The sequence below is a fragment of the Capra hircus genome, chromosome 10, assembly GCF_001704415.2.
Source record: "Capra hircus breed San Clemente chromosome 10, ASM170441v1, whole genome shotgun sequence".
Taxonomy (NCBI): Eukaryota; Metazoa; Chordata; class Mammalia; order Artiodactyla; family Bovidae; genus Capra; species Capra hircus.
This window is the reverse complement of record NC_030817.1, coordinates 16,289,972-16,305,719: the sequence shown is the minus strand read 5'-3', so window position 1 is coordinate 16,305,719 and position 15,748 is coordinate 16,289,972. Positions and strand designations below refer to the sequence as shown.

Genomic DNA, 15,748 nt, shown 5'->3' with positions numbered 1-15,748 from the left:
CTGTGTGTAAAGAAATATGGCAGAAGGTGAGCTTGTGTGGTCAGCAAGGGAGATGGGTGTCCATGGGGCTGGGTTCTGCAGCAGGAGGGCCTGGATGCAGGGAGCAGGGCGAGAAGAGATGAAGGCCCTCTGACCTCAGCAGCTGCTCTGAAGACCCAGGAGGGAGAGGTGTCCTTCAGAGGCTGTTGCTCATTTCCGAAGAGGTTTGGCCACCTCATGCGAAGAGTTGACTCATTGGAAAAGACTCTGATGCTGGGAGGGATTGGGGGCAGGAGGAGAAGGGGACGACCGAGGATGAGATGGCTGGATGGCATCATGGACTCGATGGACGTGAGTCTGAGTGAACTCCAGGAGATGGTGATGGACAGGGAGGCCTGGCGTGCTGCAATTCATGAGGTCACAAAGAGTCGGACACAACTGAGTGACTGAACTGAACTGAGCCCACATTGTGTGTTAGTATTCCTGTGTGTGGGAGCGGAGAGAGCAGGGTTTCTAATCTTGCATTTACCTAGTGGGTGACTTTGGACAAGTAACTTGACTGGTCTGAGCTCAGTTTCCACATTTGTCATATTGGAGATATTCATATGCTTCTTTTTTCCTACCAGCTTTATTGAGATATAATGGACTTAAACTGTATCTATGTACAGCATATGTTTTAATTTACATACATCATGAAATTGACATCACAAATAGTTTAGTGAACATCCATCATCATGTATGGATACAAAATTAAAGAAATAGAACAAATTTCATGATGAGGACCTTTCAGTTCAGTTCAGTTCAGTCTCTCAGTCGTGTCCGACTCTTTGCAACCCCATGAATTGCAGCACGCCAGGCCTCCCTGTCCATCACCAACTCCCGGTGTTCACTCAGACTCACATCCATCGAGTCCGTGATGCCATCCAGCCATCTCATCCTCGGTCGTCCCCTTCTCCTCCTGCCCCCAATCCCTCCCAGCATCAGAGTCTTTTCCAATGAGTCAACTCTTCACATGAGGTGGCCAAAGTACTGGAGTTTCAGCTTTAGCATCATTCCTTCCAAAGAACACCCAGGGTTGATCTCCTTCAGAATGGACTGGTTGGATCTCCTAGCAGTCCAAGGGACTCTCAAGAGTCTTCTCCAACACCACAGTTCAAAAGCATCAATTCTTCTGCACTCAGCTTTCTTCACAGTCCAACTCTCACATCCATACATGACCACAGGAAAAACCATAGCCTTGACTAGACGGACCTTAGTCAGCAAAGTAATGTCTTTGCTTTTGAATATGCTATCTAGGTTGGTCATAACTTTTCTTCCAAGGAGTAAGTGTCTTTTAATTTCATGGCTGTAGTCACCATCTGCAGTGATTTTGGAGCCCCCAAAATAAAGTCTGACACTATTTAAACTGTTTCCCCATCTATTTCCCATGAAGTGATGGGACCGGATGCCATGATCTTCATTTTCTGAATGTTGAGCTTTAGGCCAGCTTTTTCACTCTCCACTTTCACTTTCCTCAAGGGGCCTTTTAGTTCCTCTTCACTTTCTGCCTTAAGGGTGGTGTCATCTGCATATCTGAGGTGATTGATATTTCTCCCGGCAATCTTGATTCCAGCTTGTTTCTTCCAGCCCAGAGTTTCTCATGATGTACTCTGCATAGAAGTTAAATAAGCAGGATGACAATATACAGCCTTGACGTACTCCTTTTCCTATTTGGAACCAGTCTGTTGTTCCATGTCCAGTTCTAACTGTTGCTTCCTGACCTGCATACAGATTTCTCAAGAGGCAGGTCAGGTGGTCTGGTATTCCCATCTCTTGAAGAATTTTCCACAGTTTATTGTGATCCACACAGTCAAAGGCTTTGACATAGTCAATAAGGCAGAAATAGATGTTTTTATGGAACTCTGTTGCTTTTTCCATGATCCAGCGGATGTTGGCAATTTGATCTCTTGTTTCTCTGCCTTTTCTAAAACCAGCTTGAACATCTGGAAGTTTATGGTTCACGTATTGCTGAAGGCTGGCTTGGAGAATTTTGAGCATTACTTTACTAGCATGTGAGATGAGTGCAATTGTGCTGTAGTTTGAGCATTCTTTGGCATCGCCTTTCTTTGGAATTGGAATGAAAACTGACCTTTTCCAGTCCTGTGGCCACTACTGAGTTTTCCAAATTTGCTGGCATATTGAGTGCAGCACTTTCACAGCATCATCTTTCAGGATTTGAAACAGCTCAACTGGAATTCCATCACCTCCACTAGCTTTGTTCGTAGTGATGCTTTCTAAGGCCAACTTGACTTCACATTCCAGAATGTCTCGCTCTAGATGAGTGATCATACCATCATGATTATCTGGGTCATGAAGATCTTTTTTTGTACAATTATTCTGTGTATTCTTGCCACCTCTTCTTAATAGCTTCTGCTTCTGTTAGGTCCATACCATTTCTGTCCTTTATCGAGCCCATCTTTGCATGAACTGTTCCCTTGGTATCTCTAATTTTCTTGAAGAGATCTCTAGTCTTTCCCATTCTGTTCTTTTCTTCTATTTCTTTGCATTGATTGCTGAAGAAGGCTTTCTTATCTCTTCTTGCTATTCTCTGGAACTCTGCATTCAGATGCTTATATCTTTCCTTTTCTCCTTTGCTTTTCGCCTCTCTTCTTTTCACAGCTATTTGTAAGGCCTCCCCAGACAGCCATTTTGCTTTTTTGCATTTCTTTTCCATGGGGATGGTCTTGATCCCTGTCTCCTATATGATGTCATGAACCTCCATCCATAGTTCATCAGGCACTGTATCTATCAGATCTAGTCCCTTAAATCTATTTCTCACTTCCACTGTATAATCATAAGGGATTTGATTTAGGTCATACCTGAATGGTCTAGCGGTTTTCCATACTTTCTTCAATTTGAGTCTGAATTTGGTAATGACGAGTTCATGATCTGAGCCACAGTCAGCTCCTGGTCTTGTTTTTGTTGACTGTGTAGAGCTTCTTAATCTTTGGCTGCAAAGAATATAATCAATCTGATTTCGGTGTTGACCATCTGGTGATGTCCATGTGTAGAGTCTTCTCTTGTGTTGTTGGAAGAGGGTGTTTGCTATGACCAGTGCATTTTCTTGGCAAAACTCTATTAGTCTTTGCCCTGCTTCATTCCACATTCCAAGGCCAAATTTGCCTGTTACTCCAGGTGTTTCTTGACTTCCTACTTTTGCATTCCAGTCCCTTATAATGAAAAGAACATCTTTTGCGGTGTTAGTTCTAAAGGGTCTTGTAGGTCTTCATAGAACCGTTCAACTTCAGCTTCTTCAGCGTTACTGGTTGGGGCATAGACTTGGATAACCTGATATTGAATGGTTTGCCTTGGAGACGAACAGAGATCATTCTGTTGTTTTTGAGATTGCATCCAAGTACTGCATTTCAGACTCTTTTGTTGACCATGATGGCTACTCCATTTCTTCTGAGGGATTCCTGCCCGCAGTAGTAGATATAATGGTCATCTGAGTTAAATTCACCCATTCCAGTCCATTTTAGTTCACTGATTCCTAGAATGTTGATGTTCACCCTTGCCATCTCTTGTTTGACGACTTCCAATTTGCCTTGATTCATGGACCTGACATTCCAGGTTCCTATGCAATATTGCTCTTTACAGCATTGGACCTTGCTTCTATCACCAGTCACATCCACAGCTGGGTATTGTTTTTGCTTTGGCTTCATCCCTTCATTCTTTCTGGAGTTATTTCTCCACTGATCTCCAGTAGCATATTGGGCACCTACTGACCTGGGGAGTTCCTCTTTCAGTATCCTATCATTTTGCCTTTTCATAGTGTTCATGGAGTTCTCAAGGCAAGAATACTGAAGTGGTTTGCCATTCCCTTCTCCAGTGGACCACATTCTGTCAGACCTCTCCACCATGACCCGCCCATCTTGGGTTGCCCTGCGGGCATGGCTTGGTTTCATTGAGTTAGACAAGGCTGTGGTCCTAGTGTGATTAGATTGACTAGTTTCCCATGGAAAAGAAATGCAAAAAAGCAAAATGGCTGTCTGGGGAGGCCTTACAAATAAGGAGTTTGCATGCTTGTTTGGTTTTTGACATATTATTGACCTACTACACTAGTAGGTTAGTTCCTTAACACAACATAATGATTCAGTATTTTCTAGGAATTTCAAAATGACCCCTAAGTTAAGTCTGGTTATGGTCTGTTACCATACCAGGATTTTATTACTCATTGACTGTATTTCCCACCCTGTGCATTTCATCCCTTTGATTCATCTGTTTTCCAACTGTACGTTTGTACCTCTTAATCTCTTTCACCTGTTTCTCTCGTCTCCCCACCCTCTCCCTCTGGCAGCCATCTGTGTGCTCTCTGTATCTATGAGTCTGTTTCTGACTTAATGTCTGTTCATTTGTTTTGTTTTTTAGACTCTGCATAGCAAAGAAATCCTATAGTGTTTGTATTTCTCTAACTTATTTCACTTAGCCTAAGATCATTTGTGTCTGTGCATGTCACTGCAAACGGGAAGAGTTCATTCCTTTTTATGGCTGAAATACATCTGCGTGCATACCACATCTTTTTAATCCATTTATCTATTGATGGGCACTTAGATTGCCTCTGTATCTTGGCTTTTGTATATAATATTACGATGAACATAGGGGTACATATATTGTTTTGAATTAGTGTTTTCATTTTCTTGGGATAAATGCTCAGGAGTGGAATCGCTGGGTCATCCGAGTGTTCTGGTTTTTCATATATATGCATATAATTTCATTTACTTTTGGCTGAGCTGGATCTTTGTTGTTTTGCAGTCTGTTCTCCAGTTGTGGTGCATGGGCTTGTCACTGCAGTGGTTTCTCTTGTGGTGGAGCACAGTCTCTAGAGTGCCTGGGCTTCAGTAGTTTCCGTTCTAGAGTTCAGGCTCCATCAATGTGGTGCATAGGCCTACTTTCTCTGCCCCTCGTGGGATCTTCCCAGACCAGGGATCAAACTCATGTCTCCTGCATTCGCTCATAGATTCTTTACCACTGAGCCAGCAGGGAAGCCCCGGGGTGTTCTATTTTGAATCTTATTTTTAGAAATCTCCATACTGTTTTCATCGCAGAGAAGGCAATGGCATCCCACTCCAGTACTCTTGCCTGGCAAATCCCATGGGCGGAGGAGCCTGGTGGGCTGCAGTCTATGGGGTCACGAAGAGTCGGACACGACTGAGCGACTTCCCTTTCACTTTTCACTTTCATGCATTGGAGAAGGAAATGGCAACCCACTCCAGTGTTCTTGCCTGGAGAATCCCAGGGACAGGGGAGCCTGGTGGGCCGCCGTCTATGAGGTCCCACAGAGTCTGACACGACTGATGTGACTCAGCAGCAGCAGCAGCAGACTGTTTTCTGTAGTGGCTGCGCCAATTTGCAGTGCCCACCAGCAGTTCACATGCCTCTTTTCTGCGTGTTTCTCGGCCATCTGTGTGTCTTCTTTGGAAGAATGTCTGCACAGATCCTATGCCCACTTTTCAATTGTTTTTTTTTTTTTTTCCTTTTGATGTTGAGTTCTATTAAATCTTTGTATATCTTGGATATTAACTCCTTATAGATACATCTTCTCCCATGCAATAGATGGCCTTTTAATTTTGTTGGTAGTTTCCTTTCCTGTGCTAAAGCTTTCCAGTTTGATGTAGTCCTATTTGTTTTTGCTTTTGGTTCCCTTGCCTGAGGAGACATTTCCCGCCCCCCACCCCCACCCCCCAGAAATTACTAGGACTGATGTCAGTGTACTGCCTATAAATTTATTCTAGAATTTTTGTGGTTCCAATCTTAAATTTAAGTCTTTAATCCATTTTGAGTTTGTTTTTCTGCATAGCGTGAGATAGCAGCTGAGTTTGATTCTTTTGTATATATCCATCCAATTTTCCCAACACCACTTATTGAAGAGTCTATCTTTTCCCCATTGTATGTTCTTGCCTCTTTCATCATAGGGTAATTGTTCACAAAAATGTGGGTTCATTTTTGAGTCACTATTCAGATCCGTTGATCTATGTGTCTATTTTGTGCCAGTACCATACTGGTTTGATTACCATAGCTTTGGAGTACACTTTGAAATCTGGAAGAACTGATGCCTCTTGTTTTATACTTTCTCAAGATTGCTTTGGCTATATGGAGTCTTTTGTATTTCCATACAAATTTTAGGATTATTGGTTCTAATTCTGCAAAGTTGCCATTAGTGTTCTGACAGGAATTGCTTTGAATATGCTGACTGCCTTGGATTACACGGTTTAAAGATTTTTCTTGTGTCCTGAGATACGCTAGTGTCACTAAAAACTTGCCTCTTGGAACTGCTTTTCTTGTACCTGGTAAAGTTTGTATTGTGTTTTTTGTTAATTTGTTTCCAGGTGTTTTTTTTTTTTTTTTTTTTTTTTTTAAATTTCTACTTTGATTTCTTCAGTGACCTAGTGGGTGCTTGGTAAATAATTGTTTAGCCTCCATGTTTTTGTGTTTTTTTGTAGTTTTTTTTCTCATTGTTGATTTTTAAAATATTTTCAAATTCCTTTTTACATTAAAAACATTTGCTTATCTTTTAATTGAAGGATAATTGCTTTATAGAATTTTGTTGTTTTCTTTCAAACATCAAGATGAATCAGCCATTCTCATAGTTAATTTCTAACCTCAGTTTTGTGATTAGAAAAGATGCTTGATATGATTTCAGTTTTCTTAAATCAGTCATACTTTTCCTGAAGGGCTTTTGTAAGGGTTAAATGAAATACTAAATATATGTAAAGTGCCTAAGAGAATCTCTGGCATCCAATCACTGCAGTATCAGTTTGATGTAAGCACAGTATACACAGCCGGCCCCACCGTGTTTCTGGCTTCAGCAGAGATGAGGGAACGCTCTGAGCTTTCGTGGTCTGAGTCCTGATGCTCGTGGCCAGAGTACACAAGCAGGTGCCTTGTGGGTCCCTGACCTCAGTCAGGAGGACAGGGAGAGGGGTCGGTCCCAGTGCAGGAGTCAGGGCCACAGCAGTCCTGAGGGGCAACCTGGGGGAGAGGTGTGTGGAGGGGCACGAGCAGGGTGAGCCCGAAGCAGAAGCCAGCACTGATGGGCCTTCTGAGGGACCAGCAGAGGGACATGCACCCAGCAGGGGGCGCAGCTTTCTCCCTTGGGCTTTGGAGTCAAGGACTCGTTCAGGGCTGGGGAATGTTCTCTCAGCCGCACTGTCAGGAGTGGAGGAGTTCAGATTCAGCGGAAAAGCTGTGCTGCACGTGTGCAGGTGGCAAGAGGAAGGACTTGGAGACGACGGAGACTCTCACAGTCAGGGCCCTGCCTGGCACTGTCCTGGGGTCGGGGGGCGATGCAGACTAGCAGAATGGGCTTCTGGGGTTGTCTGTGTGCCACTGACACCTGACCACAGCTGATGTGTGCCCCCCCCCTTTTTTTTTCTTCTGGTGGAAGGAGAAAAGGAAAGGGTTGTGTCCCTGCTTGTGGGTAGGATGCGGCCAGTCCAGGTGCAGTGTTTACTCGCTGAGACGTTTCTGTAGGAGAACACACGTGCTACAAGATGGCTTCACACTGTCCTGGTCTGACCCTTTGTAACTCTGAGCACAGTGTGATCATTGGTCCGGTGTCCATCAACCTCATGGACAGAAAATTCTATGAGAGTAAATAGCACACAGACGTGGGCTTGCTCAGCACTCAGCAGTTGCCCAATAGATAGGAGTTGGGATGGAGGAAAAGAGGAAGGAAGGAAAGGAAAACATCCTGTTAAAGTCTGCAGTTTATGACTCAGCTTCATTGCCTCTGCTCGTAGGGAGACAACTTTGGTGGTCTATATCATGACTCTGGTGGGCATGGTGGTTTACACATCTACCTTGAACCTGGGACACCTGTGGGTAGTGTTCATCACGGCTGGCGCAATGGGGTAAGTTGTACTTCAAACCTACTCAACTGGAAAGCACCATTCATGCTTCCAAGACCTACTGACATCCTAGGATGCAATAGGGATCTGCCGCCTCTCATTGACTTCTGTAAACGTGGAAATGGCCAGAGGTCATGTTCACTCATAAGACCTCAAGAGGCTGCCTGGAACACCCAGGCCCATCCATGCTGTTGGGATGGATTACGTCCTTCATAAATCTCTGGGAGGCTAGGAAATGTTTAGCGTCTTTGTGAGCTCTGCCTGGGACAACATGGGGTCACAGTAAGTACACAGGCCTGGGGATCAGAAAGGGTGGGTCCTGAGCTCACTGTTGCTGTTTATTAGATTGTAGGCACCGGCCTACTCACTCTGAGGCTCAGTGTCTTCATCTGTAATTGCAGATGAGTGGCCTCCCTTGTGGAGTTTTTGAAAAGAAGGAGAGGATTAACAGATGTGAAAGCACCAGGAAGTGTGGTGCAGCTGTAAGAGATCAGAGCTGGAATTTTCTAGACCTGTTGTATGAGAAAGTATAGGAAATGGTGCCCCTTCCACAGGGATCTCTGCTCAGCTTCGCCTCTTGTTTATTTTCCTATGGATGGTATACGTGAGGGTGTGTGAGCGTGTGTGTATATAATGACCACCTAGGGGGTGGCCTGATTTTCAAGGGCCTGGCATGTCTTGATGGGAAGAAACAGAAAAAGGAGTTGTAGGGCAGGAGCTGGGCACCCTTTCTTCTTTGCTCCAGAATTTCTCCATCACCTTGTTTCTGTGATCTGGCCTTCAGATTCTTTATGACTGGCTACCTCCCACTGGGGTTTGAGTTTGCCGTGGAGCTGACATACCCGGAATCAGAAGGCATGTCGTCTGGCCTCCTCAACGTGTCTGCCCAGGTAGGCCTCTCGTTGGGTGGTGGCACCGGAGCCGTGGGTCTGTGTTCCCCGCCGGGCTCAGCAGGTGCAGGCGCTGCATTAGGGCATCTCAGCTCCCTGTGGGCTGCTTGGCTGGGCCCCTGTTTCCAGTCTTCCCCATGTCTTTGCAGGTATTCGGGATCATCTTCACCATCTCCCAGGGCCAGATTATTGACAACTATGGAACCACGCCTGGGAACATCTTCCTGTGTGTCTTCCTGACCCTTGGGGCTGTGCTCACTGGTGAGTCAGGGCTTCAGGACAATGTGATGCTCTGACTGTGCCTGAGTTTATGCTGTTGGCAGTTTGGCACCCAATGTCTTCACTGATCATATAGCTAAGGGGCTCATGTGCAGGAGGGCAGATGACAGGGCTCATGAGGAGGTATCTTTGGCAGGCAGCAGCATATTTTGTTGGAATGAGCTTCAGTTTTGGTCCCCAAAGACCCTTGTTGGAACCCTGCACTGTGACACTGACCTCCATAGCACTTTGACCTTGGGCAAGTGGACCAGCCCTCTGGAGCGCCACTTTCCTAATCTGTAGAATGGAGATGGCTGTGAGGCTTGGAGCACTGTGTGCAAACTCCCTGCAAATATCAGGGGTCTATGCATGGAGGCCACTGTCATCACTGGCTTCTTCCTGTCTGGCACAGCAGTGGTTCCCAGGCTCTGTCAAGCTGGCTGATGGAACCTCCGGATCCCTGGAAGGTCTGAAGGAGGTGGGATTCCCATGACCCTTAGGAGAGTAAGCGCTCCCTCTCGTGGATGAGCTTGACCATTGCTCTGCTCGATAACTTTCTGTTGCCTTTCTTCTGTGTCCTTGAACCTCAGCATTCATCAAGGCAGATCTCCGGAGGCAGGATGCAAACAAAGAAACTCCCGAGACTGTGAGTATGTGGGGGCTGCTGGGCCGAGATGTGGGCATAGACTTTGCTGAGGCTGTGGCACTGGGGGGACGCGGGGGAGCGCCCGGGGGCTGGGGGCTGTGAGAGCCGCTTAGCGTTACACACATGGAGACAAAGGGTTTCCTCCGTGAGGCTCAGCCCCACTTTTCTACTGCCCTCTCTGGGTTTTTCTGCCATTTCCTTCCCTGCTCCTGGCCTCCCTGCTCTGGTCCCCAGAGCTGGGCCCTGTGTCACAGTCTGCGGAGCAACACCCACCTCGAAGTCCTGAGACAAGTCCGAGGCCCTGGCTCCTCTCCTTTCAGCCTGGGGTTCATGAACAGAGACGAAACGTGGGGGGCTGGCTCCTTCATCCTGTCATAGCGGTGGTGGCCCCGGGGCAGTGGGTCTCCTGGCATGTGGCAGGCCCTCAGGAGGTGCCAGGGAGGGACCAGAGCCAATGGGTTGCCAGCAGGGCTCTAAAAGTACAAGTCAGAAAGCAGGAGTGGATCATGGTGGAAGGGGAGAGGACCAGGAATTAGATCGAGAACAGAAAAGCATTTCCCTTCTTTTCTAATTGGGAAAGACGGGAACTCTTTTAACCATCGTGCTGTGCTGTGCTTAGTCACAAAGTGTCCAACTTTGTGACTAAGCATTTTGTGACTAAGTCACTTCAAAGTGTCCGACTCTTTGTGACCCTATGGACTGTAGCCTGCCAGGCTCCTCTGTCCATTGGGAGTCTCCAGGCAAGGATTCTGGAGTGGGTTACCATGCCCTCCTCCAAGGGATCTTCCCAACGAAGGGATCGAACCCAGGTCTCCTGCATTGTGGGAGGATTCTTTGCTATCTGAGCCAACAGGGAAGCCCAAGAATACTGGAGTGGGTAGCCTATCCCTTCTCCAGGGGATCTCCTGCATTGCAGGTGGAGCTACCAGGAAATCCTTTAACCAATGTGTTAGATATCAAATCTGAATCAGGATGAAAGGAATTTCAGCTCTCAGGAGTCAGTGGGATATTGCTTAAAAAAACAAAACACCCAAAACCTGTTACAGAGGTAATACACATACTTTGTAGAAAAAATTTAAAATATAGCAAAGTGTACACATTTTTTTCTTTTTTGTTTGTTTTAAAGTGTACAAAATTTGAAAGTCATCCTGTAGTAGCATCACCTAGAGATGAGGTTCTGTATGTTTGCTTTTACTCCCACGTCTGTGTGCACATATAATGTATATGTGTAGATATATGTATGTATTTTTTAAACAAAAGTAGAATCTTGCACTTTTGTTGTTCGGCAGGCTTTCTTGTTCTGTGTGCTTCTGCACTTTCTGCGCTTTGTCAGGTCATTAGTCTGTTACAACGTACTTGACGTCACAGTGTCCTAATAATTGCACATGGACAGACATGATTTGATTGACAACTTTCCTGTCCAGGAACACCAAGAGTCTTTCTGATTGTTGTTTACTGTTCTGGAGCTGACTCTTTGGGCATATTCTTAAGCACTGTATGGTCCTGAGAAATGGATCAGTGGTTGTGCCTGTTGTTAAGACTTTGATATGTGTTCCCAGACTGTCGTGTAGAAAGAAGGCACTATCAATACTCCTAATGTGCATTGCTCTAGCAGTGTATGAGGCCAACCCTGAGAATTTCTCATTTTGAAAATCTTCGCCAGTTATCGAAGGCAAAAATGGTACCTGAAAGAGGTACGTGTAGTGCTTTATGGGTGTGTGCTGAGAGATGGCTGCTCATCTCTGCTTGCTTGTTTGTCCTCTGATCTCACACTCTGGAGTTGGCAGGTGGCAGCAGGTAGCAGGGGAAGGGGGAGATGCCTGGGACAGGACATACAGTGGGGACACAGGGAACACCTGAGACAGGAGCGGTCTCCTCAGGAGCCTGTGAGAAGCATGGCATCAGCCCTGGAGAGATGGGCTTGTCTCTGAGGCATAGACGAGGAAACGTGATTTGGGACACTTTGGTGACTATATTGTGAGCCTATAAAAAGGTGCCTATGATAACAGGATGGATTACTGGTGAAAAGCTTTCAATTTGAAATGTGATGCATTGCGTCAAGCGCTATGAGACTCTGCTGTGTTTACTCTGTAATCAGTGTTTCCCTGGGCAAAGCAAACAGAGGAAAGTAAAGGTTGCCTGTAGGCCTAGTGCCCAGAGATAACCTGGTAACACTTGAGTCATTTCCCAACGTTTTCTGTGAATGCAGAAATGTGCTTGTGCACGCTGGATTTTCTACCCTGCTTGTTTCCGTAGGAGAGTCTGACAGCCTTTCTACACCACTGCCCCCTGACCCCACGTCCCCATGTACACATCCGTTTCCTCCTGTTGGCTACTTAGGTCGTCCCACAGTTCCCTGTCTCGCAGGCATTTCCTTGCCCCCGTGGGCCAGGCTTGTTATCCAGCAGGCGGTGAGGGCTCAGTCCTGTGCGTGTGGACTGCAGGAAGCAGCGCGCGTCGGGCCAGGAGGCCAGTGGGTGCAGGCTCACGGTGCTGTCCTGGATGCACCTGGGGGGCTGGTGGGACGGGGGTCAGAGTCACGCGGGGCTGGGCCCAGGGGAGTCAGGGCTGTCAGAGGGTGTCGTGAAGGAGCCGTCATTTCCCCACCGAGGTGGCAGGTGTGAGTGGGACCTGCAGACCCTCCCCGGACTTCAGCCTCAGCGCCAGCGGACGACAGGGCAGGGAGCGCATCGGGCCAGAGCTGCGCTTTCTGATCAGTGAGGTGTGTCATTGGCAGAGAGAACCAGAACTTCTGGTTGGGGGCTCATGAGTCATCTTGAGGAAGACAGTGTGCATCTTCTTCCAGTTGGTGATTCTCCGCCATAAGAGACATAAGCCTTGTTTGGTTGTGACTTCAAGGTGGTCGTGCTGAAGGAGGCAGGTGTGTGTGCATGAGTGTGTCAGAGACAGGAGGTGACGTGAATGGTTGAAGGCGGCTGCTGGCTCCTGAGTGAGGGCTTCTCAGGGCTGAGGCCAAGCTGGTGCCGACAGTTAGCAAGATGGAGGACCGGACACTGGATCTCCCGCTTTGCCTCTGCCATGGGCTGCCCTGGGGGTCGTGGCGGGTGAAGTGCCGTTTGTCCAGCTGACGTGGCCTGCGTGTGCTCCGCCAGCCTCGATGGTCAGAGCTGTGCGGGGCTCGGCCCGTGCTCGAGGCCTTGTTGGGAGCGAGAAGAGCCCCTGAGGGAAGAAGCAAAGTGTTCCTAAAACAGCAGACAAACGCCCAAGTTGGCAGTTAGTACTTAGAGGCCTCAGAGTATAATCTTCAGGGCATATTAATCCCACCCAGCTAGCAAGTGTGACCCTGAATACCTTCTAATTCTGAGCCATCATCCCCAAGAACTCTGATGACAAAGAGCCGAAGCCTCCTCTTCTCTGGGGAGCTATATTAGTATATACATACTGTGAACCATACCGCATCCTGTCTTTGTAACACTTCCCTGTGCGTCTGTTCCACACACGTGGTTAACTGTATTCCTCCCCTGGGGGCTGCCCCTGACTGGGGGTAGTCAGCACTCCTGAGGAGGGGGCAGACCTGGGCCTTTGCACAGGCACGTGGAGGTCCATCCAGGTGGAGCGAGGTTGTCAGAAGGGGAGGAGGGTAACCGAAGCTCAGTGGCACTCACAGTGAGATGGTCCCTGGAGGCTGTGGTGTCCTGGAAGGCTGACCTTTTCGCTCCTCCTTTGCTCCTGTTGTGATGGTGTGTGTGTCTGGGGAGCACTGTGTGTGACCGGAGCCCCTGTCCTTGTTTTGTTCAGTCGGGGATGCTGAGTGCCTGGGACTCTGGTCTTCCCCCCAGATTCCAGACGCACGGGCAGGAAGATGCTCCAGCAAGGAGTCCCTGCCTCTTCACCCCAAGGGCTGTCCCCTTGTCTGTCTTGTAGAAACCCCAGGAGGGGGAAGAGGAGGAGGACAGAAAGAGCAACAAAGACCCCACCACTGTCCAGGAGGAGCATTTCTGAGAGAGAGCGGAGGAGCAACTCAGGGGACTCGGACCGCCCCCACCTCTCCAGCCAGCACAGCTCTGCCTGCCAGCCCCACGGCCTTCACCCGAGCAGCTTCTGGGGAAACTGGGAGGAACATCTGTGTCTTGTAGGACAGCGCTCTGCCTCCTGGAAGCCACTCCAGAGCTTGCCCTGTCTCTGTCTCCGTGGGGGAGATGCCCTTTCCACCACACAGGTTGGGGCCCTGCCCTCCCCCTGCAGGTTCTGGGAGCTGGAGGGGGGGCAGAGAGAATCCTGGAGTCAGTCCTGGCTGCTGCCTCACCTTGGTGCTCCAGCCCATCCCTCGGGATAAAGCCTGCACATTATCCCAAAAGAAATCTTATTCAGGAGATTAACTTTTTTAGTGTCTAAAGACCCTTAGGAGCCCAGTTCTCAGGAGCAGCAGCTGCTCTGGATGAGGGTCTTTCTTGGGCCCCCAGACTGACCACTGACATTCTGTGGGAGAGCAAACACCCTCAGGACAAACCCCTCAGGACTCCAGGACCAGGTTCTTCTGGCTCATGTTGCAAATGTCTGCAAACCCTCTGTCCTCAGAGCTGATCAAACCAAACATCAATAAACTTGATAAAAACATTGCTGTCACCTAGAAGACTAAGCCAGTTTCAGAGAGTTGACCTCCCTGGGATGTGATGGTGCTAAGAATCTGGGGAGTCTGGTAGCTTGATTCGGGAACAGAAAGGCTCTTTTCTGCAGAAGACGTCCCGGCCCCAGGGCCTTGTGTGCGTCACTGCCACCTCCGTGCCTTCTTCCAGACGTCACTCAGGAGCTTGTGTTCTCCTGCCTGTGACCCTCACTGCAAACTCACCTGTGTCCTTCCCCCTGAGAGCTCCAAAGGTCCCTGAGAGATGAGGGGAAGGGGCAGAAGGAGAGGTGGCCTGTGAATGGGACTCGGGTCTGCTGGGTTAGGTAAGTGCATCCACCTCTGGTGGGGACAGTGTTTGCAGCCCCAGCCCCTCTTGCCACCCCCTTCTATGATAGTAATAATTCTTTCTCAGATACTCTGAATTTAAAGGGACCCTCTTTCAACCAGGGGCCCTCAGGTATCGCCAGTTGTAAAGAATCTGCCTGCCAATGCAGGAGACTCGAGACACAGGTCCGATCCCTGGGTTGGGAAGATCTCCTGGAGCAGGAAATGGCACCTCACTCCAGTATTCTTGCCTGGGGAACCCCATGGACAGAGGCGCCTGGCAGGCTGTAGGCTATGAGAGTCAGACATGACTGAGCGCGCACACACGCACATGTCCTGTCAACCAGCCCAAGCTGCCCTCTCCTGCCTTACCTGCTGTCTGGCTCTACTCATGGGCTTGGGGAGAGTCTCCTCAAAATAAGGCATTTTGGTTGTTTCTCAAATGCTTTGAACTCCGTGATCACAAACCCTGTGCTCTTTTGTTGTGGCCACTGCCCCGGGCTCAGCATATGGGAGCTGCCTGCATGGAAGTGGTGCTGGGTGCTTGGGCCACTGCCTGAGGGCACCTGGTGTGTGTGTGTGTGTGTGTGTGTGTGTGTGTGTGTGTGTGTGTGTGTGTGTACAGTACTCTGTACATAAAAGAAGAAGTTCACACTTCTGGTGCAAAGACTGAGTTAGGGATGGAAAGGAGGTGGAAAATGAAGGTGCCTTACTTTTTCATAAAGAGAAAGTGTTTACTCTTGAGTCTCTTAATTTTATAAACAAAATGTTTACTGAAACCATCGTTTTATTTGAAATCATAATTAGTATTTTCTATTTGTAACACCAGATATATTAAAGCAATAAAATATCCTCCATGTGGTCTGCCTTGTCACTTGTTGGGGCAGAGATGGCTTTGGCATGGGAACAGGCTGGAGGGGTGGGGGCTTGGGGTAGAGGAGGCGCTCCTCCACACTGTGGAAGGTCGTCCTCTGTAGACATCGATATTACCACGCCAGTGGGTTACTTTTTAATGATGAGGCTGCAGACGTTACTGTCTGTCCATGTGGAGACTGCAACTGAAGACCGAATCCGTGGCTCCAGCAACTTTCTGTTCAGAGTGATCCTTTTACAGTGCATGTCAACCGCATCAGTCCTCCACTTTAAACCCTCTTCTAGCTTCTTACCTCAACCACAG

The 15,748-nt window shown here is 48.1% G+C and overlaps 1 protein-coding gene across 2 annotated transcripts in view; it reads left to right on the top strand.

Annotated features, from left to right (window-relative positions):
- LOC102188506 (feline leukemia virus subgroup C receptor-related protein 2) overlaps positions 1-15,748 on the top strand; it is a 120,299-nt gene that overhangs the window by 46,113 nt on the left and 58,438 nt on the right. Inside the window, exons 6-10 of one of the 2 annotated variants that reach the window (XM_018053950.1) lie at positions 7,758-7,868; positions 8,650-8,755; positions 8,905-9,016; positions 9,604-9,659; positions 13,545-14,259. In XM_018053950.1, the coding sequence (XP_017909439.1) occupies positions 7,758-7,868; positions 8,650-8,755; positions 8,905-9,016; positions 9,604-9,659; positions 13,545-13,622 (463 nt within the window). In that variant the 3' untranslated portion in view covers positions 13,623-14,259. Of the gene's footprint in view, positions 1-7,757; positions 7,869-8,649; positions 8,756-8,904; positions 9,017-9,603; positions 9,660-13,544; positions 14,260-15,748 lie in introns of those variants that run through there. The other variant, XM_018053951.1, reaches the window with a different exon arrangement.